At 30.9% G+C, this 24,772-nt stretch overlaps 1 protein-coding gene across 1 annotated transcript in view; it reads right to left on the reverse strand.

The window, feature by feature from the left end:
- The window catches only part of LOC113401928 (uncharacterized), a 156,695-nt gene that overhangs the window by 76,537 nt on the left and 55,386 nt on the right, over positions 1-24,772 (reverse strand). The window contains exon 2 of the mRNA XM_026642006.2: positions 19,678-20,009. Within this exon, the coding sequence (XP_026497791.1) occupies positions 19,678-19,747 (70 nt within the window). The 5' untranslated portion in view covers positions 19,748-20,009. The remainder of the gene's footprint in view (positions 1-19,677; positions 20,010-24,772) is intronic.

Raw genomic sequence — 24,772 nt, forward strand, 5'->3', positions numbered from 1 at the left:
CTATGCTCAACATATTTTGATAAATCGTATTACATTGTTATCGTTCTAAAGTATGAAGTTTTTGAGTTACATCAAAGGAAAAAAAAGCTCAAGCGCCAAAAAGGTTCTATAGAAAATGACATTTATTATAAAAACTATAAACTTTATTTTCCAAAAATAAACTTTTGCAGTTTCAGTAGTTCATATGTATATTATACAGTTGTAGTTAAATTACACTTGTCTCAAAAACTACTAGTCGAATTGGAATATTTATTTCTACATTACATAACCTCCTCTTTGTGTCGAGAAAATTATTATAGTGTTCATATTAATCCCAAAAAATTCACATTTATAGGTACAGAATATATTTAAGAATATGGTACACACAGAGGAACGGAGAAGAGGAGAGCGGGAAGCTACGAGTTCTTCGAACTTAAAAAACTTGTCAGCAATCATGATATGTTATGTTATGTTATGGTATGTTATCCAATATACCATATTGGTTAAAAATATTTTAGTATTATATAAAATTTGACGAAGATGAAAGCGTGGAACACTATCACTTTATATTAGTAAATTAAAATGTTTGTATAAAAAAAAATTATCTTTATACCATCTAAATAAAGAATATCTAATTATATATTCTCTTAAATAAAATTTTTAATTTATATATTAATTAAAATAAAAAAAGTAAACACCCTACTGCTGGGCTATTACATAGAAAAGAAGGTATTAACTTGTAGGTAATGTTTGGAGTTTTTTATAGCATGCTTTAACGTAGGTTATGAAGCAAGCTTAAATTCCAAGGAAGGACATAGGCATAACATTTGACGACTAACCTCTAAAATACGAGAAAAGCCGCAGACAACAACTATTATACATAATATTAATTATTTGGCAATATATGTATTCTGAACTTAAAAACAAAAACTAAATGAAAATATAACGAATATGTAAACAAAAAGAAATCCTTTGTTTCCTTACCCGTATATATTTACTTTGCCCTATCAATAACTTTGTTCTTACGCAAATAATATTAATAATATCGATATGTATCTAATATAAATATCATCGAATAATAACGCAAAGTTCTTATGTAAAATCCTTTTACCTTAACGCAAAAACGGAAAACTTTGTTGTAATGTGAGGCATCCCTGTTCATCTTATCGCGAGGGTATTAACTTAGAACAGACAAAAGGTGAAGTTATATATTACATTTACATTTACATTAGCAGCCTGTAAATTTCTCACTGCTGGCCCTTAGGCCTTAGCCTCCTCTCCCTTTGAGGAGAAGCTTTGGAGCATATTCCACCACGCTGCTCCAATGCGGGTTGGTGGAATACACATGTGGCAGAATTTCGTTGAAATTAGACACATGTAGATTTCCTCACGATGTTTTCCTTCACTGCCGAGCATGAGATGAATTATAAAAACAAATTAAGCACATAAAAAATCAGTAGTGCCTGCCTGGGCCAATATACTCTATATTGTCGATATTCCCACGTATTTGCCATTTAAAAATACAATGAGCTGAAGTTAGTTGAAAGCCTGGCTATTTAGAGTTACGAAATTTATAATGTTTTTTTTTATTTTGTGGTTACGAAATGATCAGTCACCTTTGCTCGTGGATACTAGTACTGTAGAATTATAAACCTTTATTTATACTGTCAATGAAGAGCCTACTACGGCATTATATATATACACACTCTAACCAATCAAATCACACCAATAATTTTAGTTAGTTTTAGCACATAAATGGTACTCACCCAAAGATGCCTGCTAAAGCTCAAGAACCGGTAATAAAAAATACTTAATAAATAAAAAAAATATATTTAGGTAGAAGATATCGCATTAAAGTTTTGCATTTTTGGTACTTAGCAACCGTTCCATAACTAACTAGCCACGAGATGATACCATTTCTAAAATATTACCGTCTAAGGTAAGTATATAATACGTACCGGTACTAAATATATAATAAAAGTTTTTCTCCTCCAAACAAATAAGGAAAAACCTCTTTATTCTAATATTTATGATCGTTAATAAGATAAAATTGAATTGTATTAAAGTAACGGTATATTTGTGAAATATTTGCGGTATTCACTAAATCCATATTGGCAACATTGTCGATGTTCCTAAATTAGCTGAACGCCAATTCAGACAACCTTATTTTTTCTAATTGAAATATTGTCTTCGTATACCAGAGATGGCCCAGTGGTTAGAACACGTGCATCTTAACCGATGATTGCGGGTTCAAACCCAGGCAGGCACCACTGAATTTTCATGTGCTTAATTTGTGTTTATAATTCATCTCGTGCTCGGTGGTGAAAGAAAACATCGTGAGGAAATCTGCATGTGTCTAATTTCAACGAAATTCTGCCACGTGTGTATTCCACTAACCCGCATTGGAGCAGCGTGGTGGAATATGCTCCAAACCTTCTCCTCGAGGGAGAGGAGGCCTTAGCCCAGCAGTGGGAAATCTACATGCTGCTAATGTAATGTAAAATGTAAATACCAAAGCTTAGGTTGAATACACCTGAATTATCAGCCTCATCCAAAGCCTGTCTGTCTGTTTGAACGCAATAAACTCAAAAACTATTAAAAGGACTTCCATACTGTTCTCCCCAAAGGACGCAGTAATTCATGTGAAAGGTTTAGGCGTATAATTAATGAGGGTTTTGTTTAATTTTCCTGAAATATGATTTTTGAAGATGTCGGCAAAAATTCTTGCGACGTTGGTTTACACACACCAGTAAGCTCCAAGCCTTACTGGCGTGCGTTGGCGTAAATTTATGTATTATAAAGGCACAAATACTCTACTATACGTGTGAATCTGGGACTAGTTGCTATACGATTAATAAATAATTTATAAATACCATATTAAAGCGACTACTTCATAATAAAATATGTTATTTTTTAATCAAAGTGATCGATAATACCGTACAAGTGAACGATACCTTTTCATAAAACTCATAAATAATGACTTTTCTATATACATATGTATGTATACCCGCTAAGGGCGTTGCGGCGTACATCAATCAATCAAGAGACTGACGATGTTACATAGAGTCAATAAAGATGAGATATTTCAAACTGTATTGGAGTAAAGGTTCTTAAGGTGTAAATAGAATTAAAATCCAAGTTGGATTTGAATGCTACCTTGACACAAATTCTTATTTAATAAAGATTTTATAAATATATTTTTCGTTGTGAGAACTCACATACTACACCAAGTACCGTAAATTGTTTTTATGGGAGTTGAGATTTAAATATCAAATGTTGTATCTTAATAGTACTTGAACGTTCCGTTACTTAAATTAATTTCTATTTTTAACTATTATACATTCTTCTCGTCTGTATGTCACCAAGACTCTCATCTATTTGCGTGTATTTCTTGACTTGAAAAACGTTTTATTTGCAACACTTTATGCGATAAATCTTTTCTTCGCTACGTCATTTGTCAATCTCAATTTAGCGATAAAAGCCTTATGATTTACGTTGTATGTAGTTTAGGGTTTTTTCAAGGCCACTGAATATATTTGGATAAAATTAACATTAAAAATATATTTAATTTTCACGCATACAAAGAATGTGTGGTCGTTGATTTACTTTTAATAATATCGCGTTTATTTTTATTTTTTATTTGGAACTGCATATGTATATATACATATTTCTTAAATTATTTAATAATATTCACTATTTTTACTTTATGTTTTTATTTGTTTGTTGCGATTAACAATTATTATCTTATTGACTAAACATCAGCAGATCTTTGCTGGGGTTGGAGCTCGCCGTTCTTCTCGAATGACGTGGCCCTCACACAATTTACAATATATTTCACTATAAGTTCACCGCAATCTAGCGGACCCTGCTCCACGCTGAATCATAGCTCATAGCCGTAGCTTCGACGACCGTGATGTCGCATTGGTGGATAGACCTACATAGAGACCTACATAAAACGTTTTCATCGTAATACGTAATATAAATCTCGGTTTACGCAACGCCAGTTTAGCTCCCAGTCGGCATGAGTTTCCCCAAAAAATTCAACAATCATTGTCATATTTCTGCCAATCTACAAAAAACCATTATATACGTAAACCTTACTCATTCTCTCTCACTCAGACTCACTCAAAATATTATATATATTGGTGAAATTCGTATGAAAATCCGTCCGGCTTTGAATTCTGCGCGTTCAGAAATACAGACATATGCATACCATTTTTTTTTTATAATACATAAGATGAGTAAATCATGTTTCATATAATATGTATCCACTCGTGATAAATTATGCAGCAAATCTGTTTAACAATAATAATAAAAGCCTCGCTAGTTGTTTGTTGCATCTTCTCACGCACACGATTACATAAGATGACGATGTTTAAAGTTTTCCAAGAAGAGATGTCACTACATATTCCGAATCGCGATTTTATAAAACAAAAATCTTTAGTGTCGGATTTGTCTTTTTGTAAATATCGTATTTAATAGAACTTTGACTATTGTTGCAAAAACAGTATCTAAAAATAGTTACATTTTTATATATAAATATTGTGTATTGGTCAGAGTTTTAAGTTTATACTCTTTTATTTTTCTTCACGTATAAATATTTCATTCTTTATTATTTTGACTTGTCATATTATGCTAATACACAAGTGTAACATGCAATACAGTTCAAGAAAATATATTGAATTTCACGTTATCGGACTTAAAATAATAATATGCAAATATAAGAAATATAAATTAGTTAGTACACACTCATATTCATGACACTAATAACCTTATTTTAATTTATTTAATAGTCTACCAAATGAAAATATATTAGAGAATATTTAACGCATACACGTAACAGAAATTAAATCATGTGTACGTCAAATGCAGTGACATAAACACTCACCAGAATATAACTAGTAAGGCAACAATTAAATGGGCCAACGCCATGGTGCCCTTAGAAAAATCAACCATTCCTTACATCGCCAATGCTCCACCAACCTTGGGAACTAAGAAGGGATATCCCTTGTACCTGTAGTTATACTAACTTATTCACCAGAACCCAACAATCCTAAGTACAGTTTTACCCAGACGAGCTAACACTAGTAGTAAGTTGATTATAAAATATTATAACTAAGTTATAACAACAGGACCATGATAGAACCGTTATATTGTAAAGAATTCACGATTTTATCTAAATTGTAATCTTCTCGAAAGAGTATCATTTAACAAACATTAACTAAAAAGTAAATTTAAGCTTACAAAGGCGGGCTTATCCTAATTTGGAATCTCTTCCAGTCAACTTTTGAAAAAGGTTTTTATCAACAAAAAAAAAAGATGTGTCATGACACTACGTTGGAACGAAGCTGCTTTCTCTTTATAACATGTATATAATAACAAACACAATGAAATAAATTAACAACATTCGAGAATAGTATAATTATATAATTATATGTTGGTATAAATAATAATATATTTAGCGTCAATACCGCAATGGTTTACGGGCCGCCTAGCGATGTAAAATGTCGCAGGATCGATCCTGAACCCTTGCTATTGCCGTCCCCGCTCCTAACACAAGTGATAAGCTTAAAAGGAGGGATAAATAGGAATATTAGTAATTTCTTAATTAATCTGGTATTCTTTAAAAAATTATAAGTAATAAATTGTTACTAAAAATCCCGTGTGTATTAAAATAATTACAAAAAAAAAAAAAATTATATAAAATCAGAAACAAAATATATTAGAAAGAGGCAGCGAGAAAGAGAGAGAAAATTTGACGTATTTTTCCCTACGTAACGATTTCTGCTAGTTCACTCTACTGAAAGCCGCGTAAAAGAACTTCGTTCCAAAAAAATCGTATACCATAGAACTCTCTACTTTTGGTATATCTTACTTTTTTTTTAACTATATTTTGCATCAGAATCTATTCACCAAGAAGACCTAGAAGTCTTGAATATTCAATTAAAACTATATTTACACCCTAAGAAGTTTCAGTTTAAAAAGTGGCCATTTTTAGTGCAAAATAAATTGCGTAGTGTACTCATAGGAGTACGCAAATACTAATCTAAAATCTCTCACTCAGTCCCTATACTCTTATAATTTAACAAGACCGAAGAGATCGGGTACAGAATCAATCGCTTTTCATGTTCCTGAGGCACGGGACAACACTACCAACTATCAAATTTCAGGCTACTGTGAATTTACAGTCTGAAAAACACGTTATATATTCATAAGTCCCTTTTTAACCTAGTGCTTCAAAATATACAGTAAAGTAAGATAGTCACTAAACGAACGAGCCAGTCATTCCATGTTCCAACCAAACGCACTAAAATTAACGTTATGTTTGGATCATAATTTATAGAATATTCATTCTTAATTGCTGTGATGTAAAAGTTATCAATAAATTTAATATATTTTAATATGAAAGCACGATGAATCAAGAACAGAATTGAAAAGACCCACGGCTACCAAGTGAAGCGGGTCAGTAATTAATTGAAATTTAAATGAAAAATAACTGATAGTTTATTATAAATAATAAATAATTGAATAACAATTGGACGTTAAACAGTACGTAAGCTGATTATCGAAAATAATATGAATTCGTTTGTGCGACATTAAATAAATTTGTTACATTCACTTAAATATGGAGAATTAAGAGTTAATAATTGAAGGATCTGATTGAAAATAACTTACTCGAGGGACAAGTAACTGAAGTAGTACAGTAAGAGAACACCTGGTTGAATATCATACACTGCTAAGGAATCCAAATTCCCATTAAGACCAATGACATCATATAAAAACGCTGGCATACATTTTGTATTAAAGATATCGTATTCATATACAAATTTACTATTTATTTTCATAAGAATTATTCATATGAAGGCCTAGATATATAATTAATATAATAAATAAGAAAGTAACTCTGTATGTCTGTCTGTCTGTTACGTTTCACGGCTAAACGAAAGAAATGAATTTGATGAAATTTGTTATGAAGCAAGTTTGAATCAAAAAGAAGGATAAAAACACGAAGGCGAAAAAAGTTCAAATAAATAACAGGAATAGTTACTATACAAATCAGATCGTGTAGAATTGTTTGCATAGAAATAGTGTATTGTCATCAGTAATCGTCAAATTTATATTGTGCTGACTGTCATAAATAGATGCAGATTAAAAATAAAATCCCGAATATAGACATCATAGATCAAAGTTAAGGAAAATATATCAGTGGACATGAATTATAAAAAAAAAGATGAGTTAGACAGAAAACGTTACTCTGAACTAAGATATCAAGTTTAATTCCGAAAAGACATTAATTAGACAAAAGTCACCGCAAATGCGCAGAAAACCTTCATCAAGACATCTTAACGTATCAGCTTAAAACTCTATCACATAATCATAGTATAATCAATCACAGTATAATCAATAGTTAATACGAGAATCGTGGTTAAGCTTCGAAACCTTATCATTAAGAACAGGTCTTTGCTCGGATGGGATAGTTAGATGCACGATCATAAAAGGAATAAAAGCATGTTAAGCTTTATAATATATATACGTATATATTATATCTATACTTCTGCATTTTAAGAAAATATACTTTTGACTACGAGGAGGACTAAACATTTTTTTTTTTAATAATTTAGAATGGTGAACGTGAAAATTATATAATCTTTTTAAAGACCAGCATCGCTCGTAGAGACAATCACTAGGTACCCTAAAAATAAACCGAGATGGGTAATGGTTAGAACGATTGCATCTTAACTTATGATTGCGGGTTCATACCCAGTTAAAGCACCACTGAATTTCAAGGTGCTTAATTTGTGTTTGTAATTCATCTCGTTCTTGGCGATAAAGGAAAACATCGTGAGAAAATCTTCTGTCTCGTGTTTACCCACCGACCTGCATTGGAGCAGCTTGATGGAATAAGTTCCAAACCTTCTCCTCAAAAGGAAGTCTTAGCCCAGCAGTGGGATATTCACAGGCTATTATTTTACCATAAACTAGGAAGAACCTTATCTTAAGGACTAGAGTTATCCCATACATTGATTACATGATACATTATATTACTATGTGTATGTACGAGATAAAAAAAACTTTATAAGATGTTAACGTCCCTCATGTATTTTATATAGAATGTTAAACATACCGAAATAACCCACACATCCAAACATTTTTCATCTAATAAAATCCCATTCTATCTAGTTGACGTAACAATTTAGTATTCGTTGACTAAGGTTATACGGATAAATTATTACGGTACGATAAATGTAGGGATGATGTAGGATTAGATAAACGTTTAATTTAGTAGCATTATACATATGAATCGTCTGTCATGTTAATATATTTTAATCTCTCTCCAATTTGCTTTTTTGCTTTTATTAGTAACTATTATAGTGGATGATGTGGATAATGTACTGTGTGACGCAAACTGGTCTTTTTATTAAAGAAAGTTTTATGATGTAAAAACATATTGACCTTTAATAGGTACTGAAAAAAAATTGCTTTATATCATAATATGTAATAACAATAAATAAATGCCATCAGTTTAATTTGTCTTATTTTAGTTTCCATATCTTTAACAAAATTACTCGTGATGGGATATGTATTGATTGAATTTTATTTATTTATAACAGCTTTGTACAGCAAGTAATTTTCATTGTAAATATTGATTTATGCCATTCACGATGTCAACACTTATCAATAGTATTCTAATCATTATATACATTTACGCATGTATATAATGACTAAACTACGAGTATAGAGCCACTCTGTAAGAAATAACGCGTAACTCACGCACAGAATGCGATCATAAAATGTCAGAAAGTGATATACATTTGCTAATCATTAAATATATTTAATAAAGCAAAAATTTGTATTGCACAGTATCATTATAATTTCATCCTCTTATTTAAATGGTACTTAGAGGTCTGTGCAAGCTTATATTAGAAGAATATAGGATCGTTATTAGGGCCTTGAGCATGTTTGTGGATGGATATAGGGGAAGGGGACGACCGAAGAAACGATGGATAGATTGTATGAAAGACGATATGGCCGGAAAGAATATTACTTATGAGATGAAGTTTGACAGAGAAGTATGGAAGGAGAAGACATGCTGCGCCCTAAATAAAATTGGGATAAGGGGCCGAGGATGATGATCGACATTCAGTATACCTATCTAGTTCCCAATATTGATGGCTTATTGTGATGTAAAGGATGGTCAATAACTATATTTATGGGTAATAACCATAAAATCACCAATTTAATAATCACCCTTTCTATTTTAAAAATAAAGTAACATCAAGAACCGATGCGAACTAATGCCTGAATGATTATAATAATGTAAATTTAAATTGAAATAAATAAAATGAAGTACACATTTTCTTTCCAAAAATTTCATAAAGTCAGAGTTAAACAAAAAATAAACAGAAAATATAACTTAATCTAACTTCATCTTAAAGATCTTGAAAATCATCGACATCAGATAATAAAGGCATAATCTAATCGCAGCCAATTACACCAAATAAAAGATCGTCCGTGACAAAAATACTTGAACAACTGCAAAAGTAGCTCCGCTGCCAGCGAAACTTTTAAAGAGGCAAATTGGTGCTCCAACTACTTTCTTGTTTAATAATATTAAGCCTTAAACAGTCCATAAAATTAGGACAGCTTATTTTGTACGAAACACTGTCGTAAACAACAGAGAGCGAAATCTTTGGTTGACTACAAAATGTTCTCATTCTTAAACGTTTAATCTCGAGTCGAAGTCGAATTTGTCGGACCGAGTAATAAATTAACTATATAAAGCATTTCATTTTATTTAAATACTACAATCGCTCGTACAAATCGTTTTCTTATTTATTCTATATTTAGAGTCCATATCGCAGATTGTTCCACCGCTGGGCAAATAATAGTCCAGTGACGTAGGTCTGAGGGTTCTGGGAACTATATTAATAAAATAAATTATAAACACAATATCTTTTACAAGGCATCAAATTTGTACGCCCACGTGTTTTATTGAATGAGTCGTTTCGATTCTAAATTTAAATTTCTAAAAAAGAGATCCAATATGAATGATAAAAAAAAAAATATAAGGTATAATTAACAACTCAAAAGCTTAGTATGAAAATAGATTTTATGTAATCATTACAATTGAATAGTGTTTTCGCAGTACCAAGTTATGACGTAAGTATGATTTTTCTGTAGGCTTGAAGGCTTATGGGCCATACAGGCGTAACGAAAAACTCAGCTCCATTTACAGTTTATAGGAGTTTTACGATAGTAGCAGCTTTTCATGTAATATATAATATGGATCGGTTTTTATTTATGATGAAAAATATTCCGCATTTTATAAATATAATAAGGACATTTTTAGGAGACGCTCATGAGATATTTCATGAAACGAATAGTTGTAAAACAGGACGCCAATACAAATTGGTTAAGTTATTCATATCTTTATGTTTTTTTTTAATCTATATAATTTATATTATATGAGCCAATCATTCTAACAATAATTGTGGGGGTGAGAGAATTTTGTTTGTTCCTGAGGTGAGCTACGTCGAGCCACGAACAGAGTATTGCATGGGAGAGGATGTTTGAGCTCGAATTGAACTTGTCCGATCATTAGCGAAGACGCCATATCAGGTATATGAACGGTTTTATCCAGGAGCTTGGATACTATTTGGAAGACCTCACCAGCATGAAAAATATGTAAAGAAATGTGTAGTGATGTCATATCTATTATGAAAAATACTATGAAATAAATATAAGGGCTAGCTTAATGACTTTTATTATTAAATGAAAGAAAACATTTTAAGGAGGGAAACTTCAAACCGGATCCGAGCTATAAATACTAGAAAAATCGTTGAATTTAAGAAAATATATTTAAGTAAACTTAACTATACAATACAGTATAATTGATAAGTTATTTTGTACGATGAGAAGGAACCTATTCGGACGTATTTTATTTATATTCCCCCAACAAAGAGACTTTTAACTGTTAGTCATTTATGCAAATAATATTTATTTATTTGGGAAATACAGAGTAATGTCAATTGATATACAGAGTATCTAATTCTACATATACATCAAAATCTAAGTAATATTACGATGTACATAAATATCTATATTATTGTTACTAAAAAATCTTAATATATTATTATTATGATTGCAGGGTAAAATAGCGTGGATTGTTTTACCCGTCTGCCTTATGTGTGTCGTAGATAAGTGCGTTTACAAATAAGGATAACCTACGTCTTACTATTCTACTTTTTACAGCTCAGCGTTAGACATACACGATCGTGTATCCACTGTCTTCGATTTCAACTAAAGCATCTTATTGGCTGGAAATTACAACTCTAAATTTTCTTCTTTTTAACGTAGTTCAAATTTCGAAATAACAAGCCTGGAAGCCGACGGAATACACACGCCATATTTCAAATTTGTAGGATCTGTACATTTTGCTATCAGATCGTACAACCAATAACGTGTTATTTGGGTGTAATTTTATTTATTTCTCTAAACATTCTCACTTGAAAATTGTAAATATTTTTTTAAATATAAAACTGTTATGTCCGCGTACAATTGCGTATTACTAATAAATCAAACTACTAAGTCCATTTCCAAAAATCTTTCTTTTTATTTTTTAATTTATCTAATGTACTATATGTTTAATTTATAATGTACATATATTCTACTGCCAAGCAATACTTAGTATTATTGTGTTCCGGTTTAAAAGGTTAGTGAGTTAATGTAATTTAAGGCTGAAGGGACATACAATTTCAGTTCTCAAGGTTAGTTACGTAAGAAAGTATTAAAATTTATATGGCACCAATGTCTAGAGGCAGTCGTGACCTCTCACTCGCAGGTAATCTATTTGACCGTCCACCTATCGATGTCATAAAATAAGCTTAAATTGCCAGCAAAATCTTATTTTACTAAAAAGTTTGATTACGAAGACATTATTCAGAAACCCACCGAAGTTTCCTTAATAACTAACTCCGTGGAATCTTTCATACTAAATTTAACTCCCTCATAGGATGAAGTGATCTTTTTAAAACACATTACCGATTATTTTTTTCTCATATATAGAAGATTAAACACCGAATTTCATATTTACTCGTATAACATTATTTAAGGGTAAACTTTTATAAAAACACTCACCCCCATTCAACCATCTCAGGAGATGAAGTTTGAGAATACGTGCGTACTACACTCATTTAAAAAATACATCGTGTACAATTTCTATCACTGGAAAAGGTTGAACTTACCACATATCTGAAGTCGTAACATCTGAGTATTGTAGTACACAGCTAACATAAAACTACTAATAAAATAATATCACACTTAATTGTATTAAGCAGGTAAATAAAAGACTATCTTTAACGACTCCCATTCAGAATTTATGAAGGTCTTCAGAATTTAGTGCTTTATTATTAGAACAATAAAAAGAGAAATAAGAAAAATGTCTACGCAGTTAACAGAAAATAATAAAAGCAAAGCTGTTTTTATTTCTTCGTAAAGATTTATTTTATATAAGAGTACTTGGTTACATCAAGTACTTAAATACCTGTTGAGTTATTATTAAATTTTCTAAGTCTATTTTTTTTAACTTTTATTTTACGATATGCCTATCTTTCAATTATTATGTTGATAATCAAAACGGTAGTATGCCTTCGCCCACAAATGGTGGGTTTGTATAGGCTCATTTATGCTATAATAAGATTCCACGGTTATTTTTAACTTGGCATATTAAAATATTTAAAGACAAAAAAGCGTGGAATTAGTATTTATTGACCTGTAGGTAAGATATATAAAATTAAAAATCGTACTTTACTGACATACTTTAAAATTTAAATGATGGAAAAGAGTAACTACTGAGTTTCTGGACGGTTCTTCACGGTTGAATCTACTTTCCGAACATAGCATAGATTTACATTTTTTCAACATAGTAACATGACAACCCAATGTTTTAATGAGCCTACTTGAATAAATAATATTTTCATCTGATTTGATTAGTTATTCAAACCCGTCTTCTTGGTACTTGGTGGTAGGATTTTGTGCAAGCTTGCCAGGGTAGGTATCATCCACCCGTCACATATTCTACTGCTAAACAGTTATACTTAGTATTTTTGTGTTTCGGTCTGAAGACTGAGTGGGCCAATGTAACTACAAGGACACACATAACATCTAGTTCCCAAGGTTGGTGGTATTTATTGGCGATGTAGTGAATGATTAATATTTCTTGCAACGCTAATGTCTTTGGCGATATGAACTCTCACTCAGATAGCCCATTATCCGTTTGAGCTTACTAGCAATATAATAAAAAAATAAGACTTATTTCAGCCACACGCAATGCTCAACGAGTAATATTGTTAAATAATATAAACTGTAATTGATTTATTTGATCAAATTCTAATTGTTATTGATGAAAGGCGAACATCAGAGATAGTGAGACGTGACGGTAAACGAAACCATCTTGAGGAAATTCGAACGCTTTGGATTAAATTCTACAACATGTACTGAATTGAAGGAGCGTGGTGAATAAAGAACTAAACCTTCTTCTCAAAAAAAGGACATAAGAAGCTTTTAATGATTTAGTCATAGTCCCTTTCGCATTTATAATATTCCTTTTATATACAGTCGAATGATATTTACATAATAATATTTAATTTTACTGATTATAGTCTACAAAGAATTCTGACGTCGCCGCTCGCCGTATATAGTGTTACCAGCGTCAAGCATTACTAGAAAATATATAAGCGTTGTCTACAAATGCCTTTACTTGTCTTATTAAGTTGAAAGCTCGATTCGTATATACAGGAAAAAAATATTCTTGCGACTATAAAATTCATATTCTCTTGAGAAATGTTTTATGTAATTTTCGATTTATGTGAAATAACACTTATATTAGGATTAAAATAATAGTTTTGATGATATTAAATAATATGATATATTACATTTAATTTGACTTTATTGAGTGAAATCTAGTAAGTTTAAAATATGAAATATATATATATATTATCCCTCTACTGTTGTATCTTATCTTCTTATATATAAAAATAACTCAAGAATGGGCTCATCTATCCAAACCAAATTTTCAGGGTTTGTTTGGACTATTTAGTAGATGGTTTATGTGAAGTTTGCACAAAATCGGTCGAGTGGTTCTTCATTTATCACATTTTTTGTAACAAATGATTTCGATAAATGGCGGGTCATTTTGTTAATGGAGATTTTTTAGACGGTTAATTGTCTGTCAAATTAAAAGTAAGTATCAATTAAAAATGAGTACACTCATCCACCAGTTTCGATAGGTAATACGTCTTAATTCAATTTATTATTTCCAAATAACCCATGGCATAGCATTAAATACTGGCATGTAACACAATTTATTATTTTAAAAATGATTGAGCTGTCATTAGAAATAATACAAAAATCAGTTAGAACATCGATTTATTTCTTAAAAAAATATATTACTTAATTGCTAGCTATTTAAAAAATAAAACCATAGAAATATTTATTTACGTTTGTCGATTTAAAAGTAGCGTGTACTTTCAATTTTTAAATTTTACTCAGTTTTTTAGTGCGCTATATCGCGCTATCGATATCTTGCGGGAAAATAACCACCAATATTTCATCCCGTATATTTCCAGACACACATGTATAAATACTGATACACCACTATTAATGTAGCAATTTGTTTTCAATTTCATTTTTTCTTTTGTATATGAAGGATGAAGGATCAATGCCACGAGCCAGACGAGCAAATATAGGTAAGCGAACGCGTAATACAAATTATGTGACATCACAAAGACGATCACAGACTGCAGATGAACGCACACAAGCTAATGCATCGCAGCGTGAACGTAGTTCACGAAATAGATGTGCTGACCCTGTGCCTGTACTGAATCTTCCACGGCAATCACAAATACGTCGTGCTACTTTGACTGAGACGATGTGTGCTGCTTTTAATTACAATATATAGATACAACAGTAGAGGGATCTGTTTACACGATAACACCCAAATAATGTTTAAGCAAATTGACTTTACTAACCAATTAAACATAATTATAGAATTTAACTCTTAGTCTGTACATAAGAATTATACCTATTCTTCATATTTAAAACTTTCCATAAATATATGTTAATTAATAATAAATATATCATAGAAATTTACTTGGTCGCGTCGCTTTGTACAAGCCTATCTGGGTAGGTACCATCCACCCATCATATACTCTACCGCAAAAGCAATACATTTTAATGTTGTGTTCCAATTTGAAAGGTAAATGATCCAGTGTAATTATAACATTTTAGTTCCAGAAGTTGGTAACGTACTGGTGAATCAGGAAAGTTTCATACAATACAAATATCTATCGGCAGTGGTTACCACTTACCATAAGGTACCAATGACCAATACATATACCTATATTATACGAAATGGCAAATATACCTAAAATACTGACCTAAAAAAGTATAGTCACTAAAAAATACGTATGTGTATGCGGAAAAAATAAGGAACCTTTTTTTATATAAGTTATTGTAATTTTTTTTTTATTTAGAATACAATTGCAATTGTGTCTGGCTAATATAAAACAAATTATTAAATCAAATTAATATGACCCTGAAAATATTAAAACAAGTGTATTACTTAGTGTTAAACTAAACGATGCTTTCAATTTAAAGAGACCGTCTATATAAATATAACCAAGGAAATTCGTAAGAGAAACACGACATAATACCTTGACACGGTAATGATATATCGCATCTTGTGGTTCACTAACAATGTACGCCTTTGAGTATTCCGGTAGAACTTTTTGGTGAAATTATTTTGGAAGGCCTCGAATATTCGGTCCGGAGGGTTGGCACGTGGTGCATTCGAAATATGAAGCGCTTTTTGCTTTTAGCTCTTTTGTGTTGGCCTCAGGCTGTACTTGTGAAGTTTGTGCGTTAAAATGCTCTTTTTCATTTTTGATTTCGCTGCATATTTTGCTTTAAATGCAAATATGATCTAGAATTTTATCATGACTTAATACGTGTATGAATAAATTCGAATCAAATTTAACCTTAACTATAAAACAACTTATGTTTAAATGAACAACTTTGGATAGTATAATGCAGAAAAACGTTTAAGTTATATACTTTATTTTTTATTTAAAGAACTATTTACTTTATTTTAGTTAATTTTTATACTCATTAATACATAACAGCATTTTATCATGTATAATGTTTAGTCTGTTGTTAGATATATCTAAATAAAATTGTAGATTTAAAATTAAAATTCGTAAATGCTATCAAGACTATCAAAATTTACCAGATCTAACCTCCAGATCTGCAAATTATTAGTAGATCCCATAAAAAAAATCAATAATGTATATTTTATATATAATTACTTTTATAATATTTAATCTAATGTATTTATAATGGGTTATTTATATCCCTTGCAAAATCAACTACTATAATTCTTCTAATATGATCACTTTTCATTTACTAAAGTATTAACAAAATCATAAGTGTATACATGTATATAATGTTTTTAACTAGTGTAATTTCAGTAGTTCGGGATGGCAATAAAATTATGTTTTTTACAATGATGCTCCAATCTCTCTATATATCTTTTACAATCCCTCACAATCCTCCAATTGTTTTCCTTATGACAGCTCAATCATTTTTAAAATAAGAAATAGTGCTACATGCCAGTATTAAATGTTATCCCATAAAATAATATTAACTAAAGTTGTACAAATTATTGATCAATTAATTACAATAATAATTGTATATATTTATAATATATGATATTATTAATTATATAATTAATTATAATATCCTATGACGTAGCACCGTATGGAGGCTAGGGCTAGTCTCGTAACACTAGGTATCCAAACATTGTTGACTTCATTTTTTACAATTTCATAATGCCTAATATATGTTATATCCTGACTATAATACGAACTTTATACGGCATAAAATTCCTTCCAAACCCTCGTGAGTTCAATATTCAAAGCGAGTAGAAGTGGGACGATTAAGTCACGCATCATAGGTGCTTTGCACACTAAAAGTGGTACACGAGTACAGGTTACATCACAACAGGGAAAATATATAAAGCTTTGGGTTTATATTTTTCGTGTTGAGTTAAAATTTGTATGGTTATTTTTGACCAAAACTTTTGTGGGCGATGTAAATACAAGGGTCTGTAGGGTCGAATTTGAGGGCGACTATTTTATTTAATACTTGTGTGTGTGTGTAGTGTTTTTCTGACTTAAACAAATATTAATAGACAGATAAATAAAATCTTATAACTGGAAATGATGAGAATCAACTAAATAAACAGTTTTAAGTGTGTAGCAATCCACTGCCAATATGTGGCATGTTTCGATACTCGGAAGCTAATGACATTTTACAAATTGCATAGGACAGACGTATATCAGTATAACATGGTAAAGAAAATTTATTATAATATAATAATAGTCAAATGTAATAAAGTTGTATGAACAGTGAAGCTTAAATATTTATTCTGTATTATTCAACTTTAATTCGATCAATTACTAAGGGTATACTATAGAGATAGAAAAAAGACTGCTTACTAAATTTACACTAATATATAATTAAGGTTAAAATTTTAAACGCGTTAACTTAAGGATATATATTAGAGTTATATAATATGTTAAAAATGCAGTTATTCGTGTTGATAGATGAATATGACAGAAACTATATTTGGAAGTTCAGAATTGAGAATAATATTTATGCAGTGGTAAATATTAATAATAAAAAAACGAGACTTACGTCATATGCGATTACTGCATACGACGAGTAACATCAGATATCTCACTTTGGTGATAAGACATGTACCCGCTCGGAAAATAGATTGGTACCATCTGACGCCCAAATCAAAAACTGCGCACGCTTATTGGTCAAATAAAATAATTCGCGCTACTCTTTTTGTTACATACTTCCGTCCCTTTTTAAGAAATCAGTCTCACATATTGCAAGACAGAAAAAAATTAAGTCAATTTCACAATCTAACCGATGTTAAAATTAAATTCGATAGTTTAATTTAAAAATATCGTCCTTAATACGAAGTCAAACTAATTTTATTTTATTTATTTCATTTCAATGTACAAACAGTAATTACTAAAATTTATATTACAGAGCACTTTACGAGTACGGTATATTGGAGTAGAAAATAGAAATATTAGTCATTATCTAAAAAGACATATTGCTACTACTTTTATGCAAAAATAAAAATCAATTTAAACATATAAACTTTTTTTTGAGCCGAGATGGCCCATTTTAGAAACAAATTTTCATACAGTAATTTCATAGTAGATTATTTGTTACCAATACCAAAAATTATGTCCAAAATTTCAAGTCAAGCGTGTGAGTTAATTTTGTTTAAATGTAGTAGCAGTATTTGAATCACACGCGAATTAAATAAATAACTCACTTATTTTAAATTAAATATGTAGAACCTTAAAAAAATTCAAGGTAAGTAAATGCTTGTTTATTGTTTAGTAAACAATGTTAATATCAACATCATTATAACGCAATCCAAACATGTGGAAATGCAGAACTGAATCTTGATATTGTTACACCAACATATAACTATCAAGGTGTAGTTATTCATGAACATATTCCAAGAGCTGTTGTGAAATTTCACTAACTAGTTGATACTGCAAAATGAGAACAAACATTCTCAAATATCACACACACAAATATATGATATACAACTATGCCATTATATAAAACAGCTTTTGTTTATTTGTTGTACTATCTCAGTAAACAATTACGCCTTCTCTTGTAGTAGTTTATATGGCTATAGTTTTCGAGGTCCTGCAAACAAAACTCAGAACAGTCAAAAAAAATCTTAAGTTTTTGAAAGTAGACCATGCTTAAATATCGGTGACTAAATTATACCTAGTCGTTTCGAAACGCCACGCAGTTATTAATAATACAGAGCGCACTTGTGTTTACGCACATAACTGCGCACTTTTATATCTCCCACGCAGTCGCTTAGACAACATCATACTAGCTATTTATTGATCTATTAACTCAGGAAGATGTACACCTGCACGTTCAGTTATCAACGATCTTTGATCTTTTTTGTATTTGACGGTGCATGGTGCGCCATCTTTTTTATTTACACTGGTTGGAAAAGAGTATCAGTGGTAGTTAAACGGCGCTCTAGTGAAGCGTCGTCGCGTCGATGGTAGCGCGGTGGCCATTTTGGATCGACGGTTACATTCAAGATTTCCCGCGTACCACGAATGCGACGAATCGCTAATTTCTGACATTTCTTTAATCTTTGGTTACTACAAAATATTTCAGTTTGATTGATTGACATTTCAGTGATTTATATGTGTATATGATGTATTAACGAATTTATATTGATGGCTTTTGTGAATTTATTTGTTTAATTAAAATCTTACTATTTATGATGAATAATCCTGATATTTACAATAAAATGTCTATATATTTTCTTACTGTGCTCCTAATGATTGAATAGTCTCACACACATAAAGACTTTTTGTAAGCAAGCGTATACCCATAATTTAAAGTGTAGGAGCATGCCTCCGTAGTTGAATAGATCTATACCACACTTGACATTGTCATGTACATTGACAATATCTCCAAAAAAATTAAAACTATCTTTGGAATTTGGAACAGTTTTTTTTTTAAGTATGTGATCTGCTTTCTTATTTTAATCTGAATATAATTAATACAACTTACCTATAAACTGCAAAGATATACAGGTCATGCAGATTACGAGAGCTTGAAGTAGAACTGTCATTTTGAACATTTTTTCTTAACACTTCTAACACTTTTGGTACTATAATTTTCACTGTTTAATTTATCACTTTATTAATATTATCAACTAATTAACTATCGTTGTTTATATCTTAATTATTTAATCTTTCGAATTTATCTAATGGTTTTCCATCAATTTTCCTTTTGCTATTAACATTTTATTCACAAAATACTTTTTCTTTGTTGCCGTATCTGATTGCATCCTCGCCAAGATTCCATTTTAGAATTACACATTATCGGTTTCAATTTCGGCTCTGAAACAAAATAAAATATATTTAATACGAGAAGACTGAAATTCGATTTCAAAATAATCCTATCGTATAGAAATTATAAATGGATGGATATAATTGATTCAAATTCACGATGACAGTTTGAAAAATAACAAATTCAAATCGTGTTTAAAAAAAAAACATAATAGCTTTCCATATAGGAGCAATTGAATAACAAATATCTTCAACTTAAGAAGAAACAACATATGAAGCGAAACGAAACTGTTGAGTAATAAGACAATAAAATTTACTCTAATTCATACATAGCTTAATTCGTTATTATAAATCTATTTACTTATGTTTTCTAAACAATTATTATTGACATCATTTTACAATATAAATTTAAAGTTAATTAAAAGAACAATTTATAGGCAAGATCAGGTGCACGAGTGGAGCTGTGGTATACTACAATTGGGCCCGACGGATTAACATTCTGAACGATCTTATAACATATTCTATCAATACTTTGTATTGCTTTGTGCCGCTAAGAATGAGTGAGCCAGTGTAATAACAGGCTCGAGGACACCACTACTACTTCCCTGATTTAATTGTCAGCAGCGTTTTTTTTCTTTTTAATATACTTATTTATTTCTTTCAACCTTTTTTCACTCCCTTTTGAGTTTGCTTTTATTAATATATACGTGTTAATACTGTCACAGTAACAGCCTGTAAATTTCCTACGGCTGCGCCTCCTCTCCCTTTGAGGAGAAGCTTTGGAGTATATTCTACCATGCTGCTCTAATGCGGGTTGGTTGATACACACGTGGCAGAATTTTATGACATTAGACACATGCAGGTTTCCTCACGATGTTTTCCTTCACCGCCGAGCACAAGATGAATTATAAACACAAATTAACAGAAAATCAGTGGTAATTGCCTGCGGTTAAGATTCATTCTAACCACTGGGCCATCTCGGCTTGATACAAGTGTTGAAATTTTATGTCTCCTATACATTCTTATTATTAATCGTGTCTTTGGTTCGTCTACTACCAATTTCATAATCTAACTCTTTTATTTCCTTGTAAATATCACTCGTTTCATCCGGACTTGAACAGTTGATGTTCGTTTAAATTCGCGTACAATATAAATTCTTATTATGTCATTATTAAATTTTATGAGGAGAATAATTTTTCTTTAAATAAAATACAACGAACAAAATGTATATACTATTTTAATGGTTAAAATAATGAGTTTGAACGCGATTCTTAAGCTGTTATATACAACGGTACTCTGGAATTCTTCCAAATTCTCCGGAATAGTAAAATGTTTGTTTTGATGTACTGTAACGATCTACACGTTTGCTATCTCCGCAATCGCGTGAAATGTTGTGCCTTTCTATTATAAAAATAAAACACAGTGTATATGATGTTTAATATTATGTATTGTTTTAATAAATTAATTTTGAATATAATATAAAGAGGTTTTATTTTAGGTTATCATTATTTGACATCTACCTTCATATGTTTTTAATCGTCACGATTGTGATTTCATAAAGTAATTACGGCCTATAAATTTCCCACTGTCTAGCAGTCCTCTCCTCATGAGAAAACGTTTGGAGATTTTTACTCAAATGCGAATGGGTACTCATATATTTGGTGTATCGTTCACCGTAAAATATATACATTAAAATTGATTGGTGCTGGCCCGGATTTGAACCCACAATTTTCGGCTCAGATTCGGAGTTTCTCAACGCTGGGACTTCTCAGTGAATTGAAATTAAGTTTAAGTGTTTCAAGTTGAATTTCATTGAAAGGTTCTTATTATTAAACATGTATTTTTAGCATAATATCTTAATAGTAGCGCCAAAAACCTTTAGTTTTTTTTTTCATGATAGGTATGTGGACTAATGACCCACCTGATGGTAAGTAGCCACCACTGCCTACAGATATTGGTGCCGTTAGAAATGTAAACCATACCTTAGATCACCAATGTGCTATCACTTTTGAGAACGGAGGTATTACAATCCTTGTGCCTGTAGTTATACTGGCTGACTCTTCATATATAAACTCAACAACATTGCTGTTGGCTAGTAGAATGTATAATGAGTGAGTGGTACCTACCCAGACAGGCCTTATTTATGATGAGTTATTTACTTAAATCGTTGTCGCGTTTTTCAATAAACATTTAAAATATGTAACAGATATTACAGATATGCAAATTCATTTTAGTGGGATTTAATTATTAACAGTCTGTATAACACATAATAATTTAACGAAATATGTATAATTTATCATTCAGACTGTAACTTGTTTTGTATTTTAAACAGGTGTCCAGCCTAGTTTCGGTGGTTTGGCAGTGGCTTACGAAACTCGTTAAAAACTTTGACTTTCAAATTAAGCGAGTCTCATATAGAAAGATTTTTATTAAAACTTTCAAATGCCGTCCTTACCAGATTTAAGTTCTTCGAATTTGTACATTTGATTTTAAAGTACACTTCTGAAGTAATGCATAGAGAGTGAACGATAGTTTTGAAATTTTCTACATTAAAATATTTAAACAAGTTTCAATATTTTTGTAGTTGTTATCGAGCTTATAACTAGCGAGCTATAAAGGAGCGAGCCCGTGAGGCGCAAATAAAACGTTCTATCACTTATACTATTTTTTAAAAACAAGAAGTAAAGAAATTACATTTATCCTATCTATCAAGTAATTAGCCTAGTGTCTACTGCTCGAAGGGTGAGCCAGACGTGAAGTCTCCTTCATACTCGGTACCGACGGTTACCAACGATTCATCGGTGTTCTTGCTGTTGCAACTCTACGATTACGATTAGTTATGTGTTACGAAGAATTATTGAAATCAGGACGTCTTTGTGTTGTATTCCACAGAATGCTCGAGTAAGGTTTTACGAGAATTCTTAAATGTGGAATGTCGATGAGAAATATATTGTGAAAAGTATAGATCGCTGAGTTATTAATATTCTAGTCTAGTGTATTTATAACAAGTGCACATACACGAGTTGCCTATTTACTTTATTGTAATTCACTTCGATGTAGAAGCGGTAGTGATGCCATTTAATTGTCTCTATGTGGTACGCACCTATACCATATTTTTCGTTAAAATCAAAATATACTTTATTCAAGTAGGCTTTTACAAGCACTTTTGAATTGTCATTTAACAAACTATATTTAGTGAAGCTACCGTCGGTTTGGAATGTAGATTCTACCGAGAAAAACCGGCAAGAAACTCAGTAGTCACTCTTTTTCAACATCTAAAAATATAGTCATGTTAGTTAAATACAGTTATATATGTATGTAATATATCCTGCCTGGAATTAAACATAGTTACAAGTTAGATACTTTGTTTGGTTATTTTTGCATTTGAGATTTCATTGCAAGTCATCTGCACGTACGCTACAATGGAAAATCAAGTGATATCAGATAAGGAATGATGTGTATCCTCCTACCCGCCCAAATATTAAATACATAATATTTAAAAAAAAATTAAGCGGGCAAAGGTCGGTGGATACACAAGCTTAATTTGATCCTGCCGGCTTTTAACGATGTCTCCTTTACTGACGAATACAATTTGAATAATAGACACAAATAAAATACGTGTTTGTACTCTTAATAGTGCTTATCGGAATTCGAGCTTGATTTCTTTGATTAAGATCTACGTCATTTATACATCGCGGCTCTTTAAAAAAAAAATAAGACAATAGTAAAATTTCATTCATTTCGTCATGTAAAAGTATTAAATATTTTTTCCCAAATTAATAAACAATATATATGTTATTTCGATGTAACTAGTTTTAAACAATAATTACTAATTAAATCAAGTTTTTTATTACTTCTTCTGTTTAAAATAATCTCTTCCAGTCTTAAATTTACATTAACAAAAATGTTTAACGGAAACATTAAGTTTTGCTATATTTTTTACTATTAAGAAAGTCAATTAAATTTAACTCAAATATTCTACTTATAAATCTAAAAGCAGTACGAAAGCATAACTAACGAGGTAGCTCAAGGACCATCTAGTTTTGACATATTAAACTTGCGAGCTCAGAACGTAGAATAAAAAGTTTATAATATTCAATAAGGGTTTTTATCGTTATAAAAAAATATAACTGTACATTTGTACGAAGGAAAAAAAACAATGAAAGATATAAATATTAATATTAAAATAAAATAAAATAAATGTTAGTTGTCTGAATCATATAGAATATTTTACGGTCTTTATACCTAGGTCTAGCGTCTAAATTTTAAGGCTTTGCATCCAGAGGTCCTGACTTTGAATACAGGATCGGGACAACGACTTATTGATCTTCTATGGAAAAATAGAATCCCGTACTACGTTTGAAGGATTAGATTTGTCTTAACCTTTCTCCAGTCGGGTTGTATAGCTGTCCTTCGGAATGTGAGAATAGGCAGTGCTCCTGTTTTTGCACACATGTGTATGTATATAAAAACTTGTATAAGTCTCTTCTATATATATTTTGTTCTAGAAATAGACCACCGTTAACAAAATTCGAACATAATTTATTTTATAACGATTTCACACATACTAAGCAAATGAAATAAATCGTATTATAATATATCTCAAACAAAAATTTCATTTCTATTTTTAAATGGTAATTGAAAAAACAGAATTGTTGTTGCAACTCTAAACCATTGGAGCTGTAAACAGCTGAAGGCTGAGCGCGGTAATGAGTACCGATTAATGGAACCAGTCGGAGTTAATGTATCGCAAATGGATGTTACAAATACACGAGTCGAACGATACGACTGTTTGTATCGAATGAACCTTGATT

This window comes from Vanessa tameamea, chromosome 23, assembly GCF_037043105.1.
Source record: "Vanessa tameamea isolate UH-Manoa-2023 chromosome 23, ilVanTame1 primary haplotype, whole genome shotgun sequence".
In the NCBI taxonomy this organism is placed as follows: domain Eukaryota; kingdom Metazoa; phylum Arthropoda; class Insecta; order Lepidoptera; family Nymphalidae; genus Vanessa; species Vanessa tameamea.